Here is a 13,746-nt window from a genome sequence, read left to right as displayed (position 1 = left end):
CAGCAGCATGTTTGTGGGTAAAACCTGGCTCACAGCCCTGAAAGCCAACCGAGAGCCTGGTTTAGACAGTGCAGAACCAGCAGGTCATGAACTGGAGTTGGGTTTTAAGATCTTGATAAAAATAATGAGTGATTTGCAGGTGTCTCTCCAGTCAGAACCTCGGGAGCCTGAGTGAAGGTGCTGTGCAATAGGCAAATATTTACAGCCAGCACATCCATCCATTGTGTGGCATTCCAAGGCCACGTGGATGCAGGAAGCACAGAGGAAGGTTTAGAGAAAGGGAAATCCCACCCGGGTAGGACTTGTGGTTCAGGTTTTGACTCTTCCAATGACGTTCTATTTTGTACATGTATGTGGTTTTGTTTTTCATTTATTTTTGCCTTTTTTTGCAGTTCTTTGTGCTGCAGGTGTTTAGTATTTGCTATGGGATAGCAGTAGGAAAATATTTTATCCCCTAATTTGCATATACAATAGAATATTTACATAATTACTCATTAATAATTATTCTTCAGTGCTCCATATGGGAGTAAGTGGGGTGGAGAATAATAGTAGTAATATCAGAGGTGTTACTCCAATCCGGAGCACTATTTATGGGCTTTATGCACTCTAAATAAAAGGAAGACAAATAATAGCGTCTGGTGCAGAAAATGCCACGCTGCCTGGAGGCAATTTTTAATTTATTTATTTAATTTATTTAATTCTAAAAGTGTGAACAGAAACAGTTCCTTTGTCAGAGCGAAGCAGCCACTTCACCGGACCTAAAACGCCACACGACAGGGGAGCGGGATCCAGGGCGGGGATGAAACCGCGCAGCGAAATTCCCTGGAAAAGCAGAAATCCCAAAATCCCAGAAAATGTCATTCAGCACCCCCCTCCGGCAGGAGCCGGGTGGTGCCGCCCCGCGTCCCCCCCGCGCCCCCCATGGTATCTCCCGCCCCTCCAGCGTAGCGGGCCGCGCCCCCCCGTGCGCGTCACGGCCGTGCCCGCCTGCGATTGGTGGATCCGCGACGCCTCGCGCGCAGCGGCCAATGGCGGCGCTGGGCCCGCCCGGAGCCAAGATGGCGGCGCCGCGGGCTGCGGGCGGGCGGGCCTGAGGCGGCTGCGGGGGCCGCGCCTTGCTCCGCGCCCCGCGCCGCGCCGGGGCCGGCCGGCCGGGGGTCCCCGCTCCCCGCCCGGGGCTGGCCGGCCCGCCGCGCCCGCCCCGCCCTCCGCCATGGCGGCCGAGAGCGGCAGGCAGTTCTGGAAGCGGAGCGCCAAGCTGCCGGGCAGGTGAGCCCCGGGAAGGGGTGCGAGGGCCGCGCCCCCCGCGCTCCGGCAGGGAAGGGGCGGTGACCCCGCCGGGTTCGGGGCTGAGGGTACCCCGGTAAGGCTCGGGGATACCTGGAGGATCTGTCCCGGCTGCGGGGCTGAGCTGGCTGGGGTTCCTCCCTGGAATAGGGGGGTGCCGGGGCCCCCCCAGGCTGTGGGACGGGGATTTTGCTGTGGAAGGTTCAATGTGTGGGGGACAGGGGCAGGGTCAGAGCTGCTCCCTCACCTGTGGGACCAGGCAGGCGGTGTGGGGGCTGCGGGGACCCCTGTGTGCCCCATGGCAGGCAGGGTGGAGGGATCAGGGTGCCTTGGAGGCCTCTTGGGGGTAGGCTCAGAGCCAGGGCTGGGCCATCTTCCTTTCCAGATACTGAGAAAACTCATCCTTCCGAAGTCCTGAGGGGTGTCGGCTTGGCTGGCAGCAGCTCTGTCCCAGAGGGGTGTCCCTGCTGAGGCATGGAGCCCCCCATTCCCCTCTCCTGTGTGGGATGTCGCTCCTGCTCAAGGGGAAGGACTGTGAGGGCTCTGCTTGTACCTCCCCTGCCTCAGTTCCTCTGGCTGTGATGCCCTGGTTCCTCTCAAGGCACCTCTCAGGGATGGGAGAAACAACTGAAATGTGTGATTGCCATGGTATTTAGGAAGAAGAGGCTGGTGCTGATGAAGGAGAGGCTCTCTATACCGCCTTGGGAGCAAGGCCGACATGGAAAGAGGGCATCAGCCTCTCTGTGGAAGCTTCTCAAGTGCTTTTCCTACCTGGTGCTCCTCACTTTTGCTCTCATTTGCCTTATCTGAACCCTGCCCTTCGCCTCGTGGGGTATGGGTGCAGTCTGAAATGCTTAGTTGGTTTTAAATCCTGCTGGGCCAGTTAAATATCTCTTTCTGAAGTGTTTTCACTCATGTGCTTGTCACCGTGCAGCTCCTTCAGGTTGGCTGGACAATCCATGTCTGTGTAAGCAGAGGGAGAGCAAGGAGCTCTCTGTTCCTCCTCTGCTGCCCCTGTGGGAGGACAATCCTGTGCTTTCCCTGGGTTATTTCCCGACTGCTCCTGCCTCTTACCCGAAGGTGTCAGCCCTGCTCTCAGCTGGTGGTCGTGGACAGAACCTCTCTTCTCCTTTTGGTGACTTCTGAGCTTTTCCTTGGAAGCACAAACCAGGTGAACCGGTCTGGCAGCCGGGCCTGCCCCAGCCACCCTGCAGGGGGAAGGTTTTGGCAGTGCTCCCCCCTTCTCCTGCCTGCCTGGCAGATATCCTGCACCCAGGAGCCTCGTTCCTCCTGAGTGCTGCCTGCTTCCAGGGACAGTCACCCACAGGTGCTCAGCAGCCTGACCCCAGCGTGGAGGTGGGATGTCCTGCGTCCATGGTCACCAGACATCAACCTCCCTTTCTTCTTTTTAGTCTGAGCTTTGAGAGACCCTCCTGTGCACATTCTTGGCTCTCTCCTTTCTTTCCCCTGGCAATCTGGCAGAGAGAGGCTTTGTAGGGGGGACTTGGTTACTGTGTTAGTTTCCTTTTCCATGACACTTTGTGTGTTTGGTCACTTAGTTCTATTAGCTTTTATTTGCTAATAAAGTTGATTAGCTTTTGGTCCCTGTAGATCAAGGGTGGATTTTAGGTATAAGTTTAGAACTGGTAAATGCTGTTTTGTTTTTCCAGTGCTATCTTGTGGTTTTTTGCACTGGGAATTCTCTGCCTGGTAATTTTTTAGGGATGTGTTGGCTGAGTGCTCTGGCATGTTGTCCTCTGTGATGTGTTGTTTATTCCTGCTCTTTAGAGAGATGGGCAGCCAGGGTCTGCTGGGGTTATTTAGATGCTGTTTTAAAAGGGGAGAAACAGCCTGCTGGAAGTAAATGTGTTGTGTGCCCAGAGGGCAGTGGTGTTTCATGCTCTGCTCTGCTGCAGGGTCAGTAACCCACACCCTGTGATGATCCTGGAGGTGTCACACAGGGAGCACAGCCATTGTCCCTCACACCATTGGTCACTGAACATCCAGGGAACAGGAAATGCCTGTCCCAAAGAGATTAAACTGGGACAGAACTGGGGACTCATCCAGTCAGGCTGGGAGCCCAGCTTAGATCAGTTCTTGTTGGGGAGTGTGGCTTGTAAGACTTCAAAAAGAGCTGTGTGCAGGGGGGACCCTCTGCCATTGTATCAAACACTGATCCAGACCCCCAGGAAAGGGTTCCCTCCCTTCCCCAGCACTGGCTGCTCTCCCCTCCTCTCTCTAACACATCCTTCACTGGTCTTGTGAAGTCCAGGCCTTCCCAGGTGAATCAGAGCAGTTCCCCTGTGGGTCCCTGACAGGGAGGAGGAGCCTTGGCTGGGTATCCTGGGACACTGAGCTTGGTTCTGGGCATGGGAGAGGCTCTGCTGGCTCCTGTCCTGCCACAAGTCACTGGCCAGCAATGCTGATCTGGAGGGCTTGTTCTTCTTACTCCTCATCATCTCTTTGCTATGTCCACCCGTGGAGGTGCCTCTGCTTAATTGCAGTCTTGACTTCCAGGTGCTCATTACTCATCACACTCTGTCCTAGGCTTAATCCTCGATGGATAAACTCAGGGAGGACTTCCAGCCACGAGGGACAGCCCCTGCAGTGGTGAGCCCACCCTGGCTGGGCTGCTCCCCCAGGATCTCTCTGTGCTCTGGTTGTTTCCAGCCTCTTCCCTGGCTCTCTGCATCTCTCCCCTGCCAGCTGGACCTGTTGCTTTTGCATCCTCAGCTTGTTCCCAGCTGCAGCAGGCTGCCATCCCTCCCCTCCATGGCTGGGCCTGCTGGTTTTACTGCCGGGCACCATCTGCAGCTCCTAGAAACCAGGCCAGCTCTATTGACCCAAGAGAAGCTTGCTCCTTGTGTGCCAGCTCTGAAAGGGCCTTTGTCTGTGCCATGGCATTGCAGGACTTGTTTTCCAGAGGTTGTTTCCCAGGGTGGGGTGGCTGGGAATAGTTCCTCTAATGCAGGTGATAACTCAGGATCCCTGTCTCACCTCCAGAGTCTGTAAAAACAGTGATGAGCGTGGTTTTAGTAGCTCCTCTCTGAGGTGATGCTCCCCTTGTAGGGCCTGGAGCCCTCAGGCTCCTTGTCCCAAGGAACCAGGGACCAAGATGTGGTGACTCATTTCAGGCCACATAGGAAGTAATTGATTAAACCAGGATTTGGACCCGAGTCAAACCACGTATTGTTACCAGGAATTCCTTCTCTGTGGCATTGGCTGTGATCCTGAGAGCCAGCATGGGCTTCAAACCCTTGAGTACATTTAGGGAGGAGCCCCAGTGTCACTGCCTGGGGTCCTTCCCTGTCCCACAGGGCCTGGGAGGGTGAGCTCCCCAAACTGGGGAAGAGAACAAATGTCACTGTGTGCAGCAGGTAGACTGAGACACCTGGACATGTGGGGTGGTGCAGGAAAGAGCAGAGCTCAAATCCCAGCTCAGGCTGGACCGGGCCTAAGAGTTTAAACAAGGCTTCTCTTTGCTACTGCAAAGAACAAATCTTCATCTGCATGTGGCACTTTGGATCTAAGGCTTGTAAGTTAGAAGGGTTCTGAAGCTGCTTTTGGGCTTTTATTCAGCTCCTGATAGCAGGCAAGAAGCATGACCCCAGTTTAGGCTGAGATTATTTGTAGGACCGCTTTTTACAGCATTTTGGATTTCTTTCTTTCCCCCTTCGTGCAGCATTCAGCCTGTCTATGGAGCACAGCACCCTCCACTGGACTCCCGGCTCACCAAGAAGTAAGTGTTTGTCTCCTGGAGATGCAGCCACCAGGCCTGGCAGCTCTGCAGTGGGTGGAGGTCTCCAGCATCCCTGGCACTGTGATATTGCAACAGAGAAGGACAGCAGTGCAAGGGCTGTGGTGCTGCCTTGAGCTCTGTGAAGGCCTGCAGGGAGAGCTTATCTGCCCTCAATGGCCAGAAATCCATACAGTAACACCCACATCAAAGGAAATAGATTTTTTTTTTTAGCAGTGTCTGATCCTTCTGCTCCTATTTGGAGCTGGAGGAATTAAGGAAAGGGAGGTAAAGCTGCCCAGCAGCTACAGGGCTGGAGAGCTGCAGCAGGAAAAGGCAGAATTCCTGCTCTGAACTGCCTCCTTGTCCCTGTCCCGTGCTGGGTAGTGGGGAAAGTTCCCTGCTGCAGGTGGTGGACTTTGGCTCCTGCAGCTAAAGAGTAAATTCCTTCTGTGCCTGAGGAAAGAGCCAGGCTGGTCTGGCTGCTGGGAACAACTGCAGCTGTTTTGGGAGTGTCCATGGAAGGAGACCTGCTCTGTCTGCCTCTGACATGCCTCTCTCCAGGCTGTAAGACCTTTCTTGGGGTGTTAATCTACCTGTTCTGTGTAGGGTAGGGGGGGAAGGCAGAGCTGGAGCAATTGTACCTGTCTCCCGTTCGCCCTTCTGAGCCAGGCAGGCTGGCACCTGTCCAGCTGTGTGCTGCCACTGTGGCCTCAGAGACTGCTGTCCCAGCAGCCTGTGACAGCCACTCCTGACAGCAGGCAGCCCAGAGAGACTGAACATCTCCCTTAGGTCTGGGAGGAGGAACAGGGAGACTGGGAAAAGGGATTGGCTGACGGGAGTGAGGGCGTGGGGAAAGGAAAGGAAAGGAGATGAGCTGCTCCCACAGCAGGGCTCTGATCCTGCTCCTCTCCTCACAGCTTCATCAAGGACCGCTCCAAGGCCGGCGGGCTGCCCATGAAGAGCAAGAAGGCCTCCAGCTTCCACGAGTTTGCTCGCAGCACCAGCGACGCCTGGGACATCGGCGACGACGAAGACGAGGACTTCTCCTCCTCCTCCTCCTCATCCTCCTTGCAAACTCTGAACTCTAAAGTGGCCAAGGCCACGGCAGCGCAGGTTCTGGAGAACCACAGCAAGCTGCGGGCCAAGCCCGAGCGGTGCCAGCCTGCCCTCGGGGACCTGCCCACCAACTGCAAGGTCATCAAGTCCAGCAGCGAGGCCCAGCTCTCCAGGACCTCTGGTAAGAGCCACCTTCAGGAGCAGCCTCCTGCTCCAGTGCTCTCTTGCTTGGCCACTGAACTCAACTGCTTCTTGCTACTCCCAGTATGGGCAAGAGGCTGTGACACAGCCCGTAAGCACAACAGAGGCTTTTTCTTCTTTTGGTATCCTGTACTCCAAGGAGCCACTTTCAGAGGCCTGGCTTTAATGCTTGTGTCCTCAGCTGCTGAATGTCTGCCCCAGAGTATTCCATGCTCTGGCTGCTGAGTCAGTTTTGAGATCTGTTAGGTTCTTGCTGGGACTTGCTCACTGTTTGTTTCACAGTGGTTTGGTGTGGTGCTCTTAGCAAAGATCTGGGTGAGGTCGTGTTGACACGGGGAATTGGGCAGCAGCAGCCCCTGCTCACTGCCTTGCCTGCCTGTGCAGTGAGAGTACCTGAGGAGATGGCACTGGCAGCCCATCAGCTCCTCTCTCTGCACTGGCAATCAGCTTGGTTGGTGTTTGCATCTGGTGAACAGAGCAGATCTAAATCTTAGTTGTGCCTTGTCTCCTGTGTCCTACCCTACGTGTGGAGGGAAGTCTGGTCCACTTGCAGCCAGGTGCTTGGATGCAGGGGGAAGGAAGGGAGGCAGAAATGGGTGTAAGTGGTGGAAGAGGCTCCACAGATGCCTGTGAACTGCTGATCCATTGGAGTGATGCTGTTCTGAGGGATAGAAGGGTGGAATCTGCAGCCCCTGTGGGGGTGAGGTGGGGTTGGAGAGGTGGAACCTCCATGCCCGGCTCAGTGCAGCCTCTGGTCCTTGCTAGAGGAGTCCTGTGTGCGGAGCCCCCTGCAGAAGCAGCAGTCCCTGCCCCTCCGGCCCGTCATTCCCCTCGTGGCTCGAATCTCTGACCAAAACGCCTCCGGGGCTCCCCCTATGACCGTGCGGGAGAAAACGCGCCTGGAGAAGTTCCGGCAGCTCCTCTCCAGCCACAACACCGACCTGGGTGAGTGGGGCACGCTGAGGGTGGGCAGGGCAGGCCAGAAGGGGCTGCTGCCTGCATCAGGTCTGCTTCAGGGTGGAAAAAATCACTGCCTGCAGTTGTACCAGATGGGTGTTTGCAGGAATCGCCCTGCTGGCAGATGGTGATGTCCTCCAACCCCTCCCTGTCTGTCCCCAATCATTCTCCATCTTGCACATGATGGTTGGGATCACTGGGGGCTGTCTCTGCATGAGAACTGAGGTCCTGGCCCACTGGTGACCCTGCAGCTCCCTGTTCTGTGCCCGAGCTGGGCTGAAATCTCCTCTGCTGTCCTGCAGCAGACCCACATCCCCAGTCGTTGCTAGTGTGGGAGCCTTCCTGGAGGCTCATTGTGTCCAGAGCCTGCAGGAGCAGACTGGGCTTTCCTCTCCTTCTAGGTGTAGTGGTGCCTGGACGTGCCTAGGATCTAATCCATTGCCACCACTGTCCGTTTGCAGATGAGCTGAGAAAGTGCAGCTGGCCTGGTGTGCCCAGAGAGGTGCGGCCTGTGACGTGGAGACTGCTGTCAGTGAGTACCAGAGCCTGGGAGGGCTGTGCCCCTCAGGAACAGTGCTCCTACACCTGCTGTGTCCCATAGCCAGCTTTGCTCGTGTGATCAGTGCCCAGCCTCCAGGTGAGCTGTAGGCTTTTTGATCAGGGAGTGCCATTGCTGCATCCTCTTGGAGCTCAAAGCCCAGGCCGGTGTGGGCACTGCCTGGTTCACTCCCTTTTGGGGAACTGAATCTCATGAAGTTGGATTACTCCAAGCTCAGGGGCTAGGAAGGCCAAATTCCATCAAAGCTCTCTCCCCATCTCCTGAGTTGTGTGCCTGATGTTAGTGCACAGCTGGCAGGGTTTTTTCAGGGTGCTGAGGAAGCAGAGGAGGCTCTGCCCTGAGCTGAGTTCTCCCAATCAGGGTTACCTCCCTGCCAACTCGGAGCGCCGCAAGCTGACCCTGCAGAGGAAGAGGGAGGAGTACTTTGGCTTCATCCAGCAGTACTACGACTCCCGCAACGAGGAGCACCACCAGGACACCTACAGACAGGTGGGAACCCTCCTCCTGGCCCTGCTTCGGGGATAGCCCTCTCCTCCCTCTGGCTGCTGCTTGTCCCCATGGGGGGGTCATGCCAGGGCTTGCTCTAGCCGTAGCTAGGAGGAGTCTTCTCTTTGGGGAAAAGGCACCGTGGTTCTGTCCTTGTTAGTTTAAGTTTTTCCTAAACTGATCTAACTTAGGAAAATTTCAGCTCTGAACTCCCTGCCTGCACGTAAGCAGAGCAGACTGCAGATGAATTTCTCAGTACAGCTGTCATCCAGTAGCCCTCACTGTGCTTGTCAGCTCTTGCCTGGGGGAACACTCATGGTGGATTCCCCTCTGTTCACCTGTGACAAGTTACTGTGCCCCTGGAAAGCACAGCTGGTGTGTGTAACCCACCTTCTTTTCCAGATCCACATTGACATTCCAAGGACCAACCCACTCATTCCCCTCTTCCAGCAGCCCCTTGTCCAGGAGGTAAGGGGGGCTGAAGCTCCTGCCCTGCACTTGCCATGGGATGTGTGTGTGGAGTGAGGCCAGCACTGCTCCTAGGGAGTTAACTCGGTGGGGAAACTTCCCTGCCTGACAGCTCCTGATGCAAACACCTCCTGGAACTGTCTGGTCTTGTCCCACGTTTCTGAAAGATATCAGACTTGGAGCTTGGGTGTTATGACATGATCTCTGCTTTGGCAAGATGTAGCCAAGCTGGTAAAAAACCTGAAGCTTTTGAGACAAATTGAAGGCATTTGAACCAGAACACAGGATAGTTCTGTTTTGCTTCAAAAGCTCTTTTATGGGAGCACCCTGGGCAGGAGTGGGTTCAAGAGGTGGCCAGGAGGTGTGGGCACCTGTCCTCTCTGCAACCAGGCTCAGTGTGTGTGTGTGGTGTGTCAGAGCACGGTGTCCGTGGGGCTGGGGCAGTCTGGGAATGCTGGTGGCTGTGAGGGAGGCTGCCCTGTTGCGAAGTCTCCTGATCTGTGGTGCTTTTCTGGAAGTGCTGTGCTGATTCCTCATCTTCCCACCTGGTGTTCAGCCAAGGAGGCTGCTCTGCCCTGTCCTGTGGATATTAAGCTGAGTCTTGAATAGTTGGGTCTGCATTTCTTCAGGCAGAAGTTTTGATGAGGAGCCTGGGCTGTCTTGGCTGGCCTGCATGTGGGATCTGTGCACGACACAGATTCTCTCCTAGGACTTTTATGCTTCCAACATTACCTTACTGCTACAGAAGAGCCTGTCAGTGCATGGTCTGCACTCCCTGAGCTCAGCAGTTATGCTTTTCTGCCTTCCCTTCATGCATGGCTAATGCAGGTACCTGGTTCTTCCCTAGATTTTTGAGAGAATCCTGTTTATCTGGGCCATTCGCCACCCAGCCAGCGGCTATGTGCAGGGCATCAATGACCTGGTCACCCCCTTCTTTGTTGTGTTCCTCTCTGAGCACGTTGGTAAGTGACAATTGCTGCTCTGAGCACTCTTGACTGTGGGATTTGAAGTGGTGTGAAATGCTGGCATGAGGAGAACTTGCTCTGCTGGAGAAGGGGATGATGTGCTCTTCCTTCAGAGTGCCTGGGCCTGGCTGGAGTTGTATTTTCACCTCTTGCTGTATCTCTGCTGTCTGGTTGCTTGCCAGGATTTCTGAGCCTCTGAAACTGGAAATGGGTCAGCTTAGCCCTGTTATTTGATCTGATGCAATGGTGTGACAGCAGCGTGGTGGGTGCTCTCCTCCCAAGGAGAAAAGGGAGGGAACTGCTGGGTCAGGAGGGCCAGAGCTGTATCTCCTGACTTGGAGAGTGTTGCAGTGCCTCCTGCAAAGCTTTGGCCTGATAAAGCCCCTGGGATTGTCCCATGTTCCTGGTGTCTCCCGTCTCTCTGATGCTCTTCCCTCTCTGTTTTGCAGAGGAGGATGTGGAAAACTTTGATGTGACAAACCTGTCCCAGGATGTTTTACGGAGCATCGAGGCCGACAGCTTTTGGTGCATGAGCAAGCTGCTGGATGGGATTCAGGTGAGCCTCTGGGGCCACGGGAATTCCTGTGTGGTTGTCTCCTCTCCCTGCCTGGGTGAGTATTCTGCATGCTCCAGCCTTAGGGAGGTTTTGCTACTTTGGTGACTTTAGTTTCTTCACTGAATCTGTTAATCTGTGAAATCCTGGGGAGATGGCTGCTGTGGCTGTCCAGATGGCCCCGTCCTGACCAGGAACTCAGAGCAGGCACAGTCCTGGTGCTCAAGAGCCCTGGCTCCCTGGCTCATGATAATCTCATCCCAACCGTCCAGCTGCTGATCTGGGTTTGTTGTTCAAGCTGCTGACCCAGGGCCTCTCCCCACAGGACAATTACACCTTTGCACAGCCAGGGATCCAGAAGAAAGTGAAAGCCCTGGAGGAGCTGGTCAGCCGGATCGATGGTAGGTGACACGGGAGTGTGGTCAGGTTTGTCACTGCAGAGGGAGAGGCCTCCTTTGGGACAGCTCTCAGGGCAGGGGTGGACACTTCTTACAACACTCATGGAACCAGAGCAGGGCAGGGTCAGCCAGAAACCCCCTGCTAACAGCACAGGGTGAGAAGAGAAGGAATTTGGGAGAAAAATACCTCAGCCTGAAAGTGTGTGAAAGCCACTGTGCTGTGAGCAGCGTGCAGGAGCTGGGGCACTGTGAGCCCCAGGTGTGTAAGTGAAATGTGCTGTTTCAGAGCAGGTACATAATCACTTTAGGAAGTACGAGGTCGAGTACCTGCAGTTTGCCTTTCGCTGGATGAACAACCTGCTGATGAGGGAGCTGCCCCTGCGCTGCACCATCCGCCTCTGGGACACCTACCAGGTATGCAGGCTCCACTCAGCTCCCTCCTGGCTTGTCACTGTCACTTGTGTCCCTGTCCCCACGGGGCAGAGCTGTCCTGGCACCAGCTGGGGTGTGCTGAGGGAAACAAAGCAGTGTGGCCCCGGGATGTTGGCAGCCAGATGGGTGATGGGTGGCCCAGTAGGACACCTGTGTCTGGGGGCTGTTCTCCAGCTGAGCTGCAGGAGTTCACCCAGAGTTTTGCTGTCCACAGTCAGAGCCAGAAGGATTCTCCCATTTCCACCTGTACGTCTGTGCTGCCTTCTTGATCAAGTGGCGGAAGGAGATCCTGGATGAGGAAGACTTCCAAGTAAGAGCCTGAGGTTGGGGCTGAATCCCTGGGGAAGGGAAGTAGAGGGGAGGGAATTGCTCTGGCTGGGAGCCCAATGTGGATATAGACATCCCATTCTAGCTCTGATCATAGTGTTTGCCCTCCTGTGTGCAGCTGTAACCCTCTAACAGCACCCTTATTCCAAGGGGCTTGGGGTGCTCCACTGGTTCAGATCTAGACCCAAGCACATCTTGATGTTGTCCCTGAGCCTTTCAGACCTGTAAGTGTGGTGAGCAAAAGTTACTGAGCGCTGCTGCCACTGCTCAGGCCAGCCCCAAGCCTGCACTGGATCTGTGCTCTGCCTTCAGCCTCTCCAAACTAAGCATCTTCCCCTCTTCCAGGGCCTTTTGATGTTGCTACAAAACCTGCCCACGATACACTGGGGTAATGAAGAGATTGGGCTGCTGCTGGCTGAGGCCTACAGACTCAAGTACATGTTTGCAGATGCCCCAAACCATTACCGCCGATAGGTGCCCACACTGGCTCCTCTCTGCCGTGCCCGCCCCTTGTCCTGGCCCGATCTGATCACTGTGGCATTTTTGTCATCCCAGCTCCTTGGACACTCCAGCCAGCAGCTGCTCTTTGCTGTACAAAGCTCACCTGAACTCTTGTCTTAACTCTGAACGTGTGCCTGTCTGCCACTCCGTGCGCCTGGATGTGCCATTTTGAGGACTCTCAGTATTTCACTCCGTGCTGGTGGCTCACGCCAGGAAGGGAGGCTTTGAGGGGCTCAGAGAGAACATGGGGGAAGCTTTACAGAGAAACTGAGCCAGAGACCAAGCCCTCCTGTCCTCTCCACTCCCTGTCCTGGGCTTGTCTGGCTGGGACCACGTCAGCTTTGCTGCCTCCCGTTGCCCTGCACCACCTGCCCCATCTGCTCCCTCCTCTCTTCTGCCACCGTTTGCGCCAAGTCCCAGAGGAAAATGCCTTATAGAGACCTGCCTGGCCACAGAATCCTTCCCCACCAGGGTGGCAGGGCAAGAAGTTTCTCTCAGGGCCTCCCTTCGCTCCGAGGGGCCAGAGACCCCCCCCAAGCACTTTGTGGGTTCACAAGAGAGTCCCTCGTGCCTGCCCTCCCTCCTCGTCTCCATCCTCTTGGCCTACCTCTCCCCCAGGGCAGCAGGGCAGGCACGACGGGGCCACGAGCGCTCCATGCACACCCACCTGCAATGCCAGCCTGGTGGAACTTCTGGTGACTGATGTTCTGTGAGTACAGCCCCATCCAGCTGTGGGGAAGGCACAGAGGGGGTGCTGGTAGGGGAGCAACATCTCTCAAAAAACCTCCTGACAACGTCCCCACTCCTCCGAGGCGTTCTGTGTATATTGTGTTCTTGTGTATATGGGTCAAAGATGTACAATATATGTCTTCTCTTTGTAGCAGATTTTATATTTATAACATGAACCCCTTGTTCTCCCCATCCTCTCCACGCCTGAGAAGGATGCCTGGCTGTGGTGGTGTAGAGTTTTGAACCACCCTGCAGTGCTGGCTCTGCCCGAGGTGTGACACAAACCCAGCTCAGGGTTTGGGCAGTGGAGGAGCTGGGAGCTCCCAGCAGAAGCAGGGGAGAAGCTGCTGGAGCCACAGGGCTGGCAGTGCCCCCAGGCCCTGCAGGGCAGGGCTGTGCCAGGGCTGCTCTGCAGGGAGGAGCAGGCCTGGAAGCAGCAGTGGCTGTCCCCAGCAGCCAAGGCAGCTCTCCCTGCTGTGGGTGCTGTTACCTCCAGCAGCTGGGGCTGCTTCCAGGGCCATTCCCTTCCATGGGCAGCACCTCTGTGCTGGGCTGGATCTGGGAGGGCTGAGGGGACAGAGCTGGGCCAGCCTGGGCTGCTCCCAGCACTCCTGCAGGGCCACCAGGGCTCTCCTGGCAGGGCTGGAGCATCCCAGGCCTCCACGTTCCCCTCCTGGTCCCAGGGGGGAGAGCAGCAGGCAGTGAGGCCTGGCCAAGGATGAGACAGGCAGAACCTTGTTGCCAATAAAACTCCAAACAGTATCTCAAGAAATCACTTTCCTAAGGTGGACTTGTTTTTCTCAGGCATTTGGACTTTGTGTGTGCCTTTTGTTGTTTATCTCTGAGAAAACAGAGTGGTCCTTAGTTTAACATCAACTAAAAAAAAGGAAATAATTAAAAAAACTCCACACAAACAAAAAAAAAAAACCCCTACAAACAAAACCAGCACATGCAGCAGCCAGGGGAGGGACACAGGACATGGTGGAGGCAGAACAAGAAACCCCTCCCTGTGTCACCTCCTTGTCACTGCTGTGCCCACCTGCACCTGGGAGCACTGGGACAATTCAAACCATCACGGTAAGTTCTGG

General features: G+C 55.6%; 1 protein-coding gene across 1 annotated transcript; it reads left to right on the top strand.

Moving 5' to 3' along the window:
• The first annotated feature begins 1,166 nt into the window (after positions 1 to 1,166).
• On the top strand, positions 1,167 to 13,430 carry TBC1D22B (TBC1 domain family member 22B). Its single transcript, XM_036398560.2, has 13 exons — positions 1,167 to 1,269; positions 4,970 to 5,026; positions 5,944 to 6,263; positions 7,049 to 7,228; positions 7,702 to 7,772; positions 8,160 to 8,288; positions 8,688 to 8,753; positions 9,601 to 9,715; positions 10,168 to 10,274; positions 10,597 to 10,672; positions 10,956 to 11,083; positions 11,316 to 11,411; positions 11,774 to 13,430. The coding sequence occupies exons 1-13, from the start codon at positions 1,214 to 1,216 to the stop codon at positions 11,900 to 11,902; spliced, it is 1,530 nt and encodes a 509-aa protein (XP_036254453.1). The 5' UTR covers positions 1,167 to 1,213; the 3' UTR covers positions 11,903 to 13,430.
• Positions 13,431 to 13,746: the final 316 nt, after the last annotated feature.

The sequence above is a fragment of the Molothrus ater genome, chromosome 25, assembly GCF_012460135.2.
Source record: "Molothrus ater isolate BHLD 08-10-18 breed brown headed cowbird chromosome 25, BPBGC_Mater_1.1, whole genome shotgun sequence".
NCBI lineage: Eukaryota > Metazoa > Chordata > Aves > Passeriformes > Icteridae > Molothrus > Molothrus ater.
Note: the sequence above shows the minus strand (reverse complement) of the source record. Positions and strands in the feature narration are given on the sequence as shown.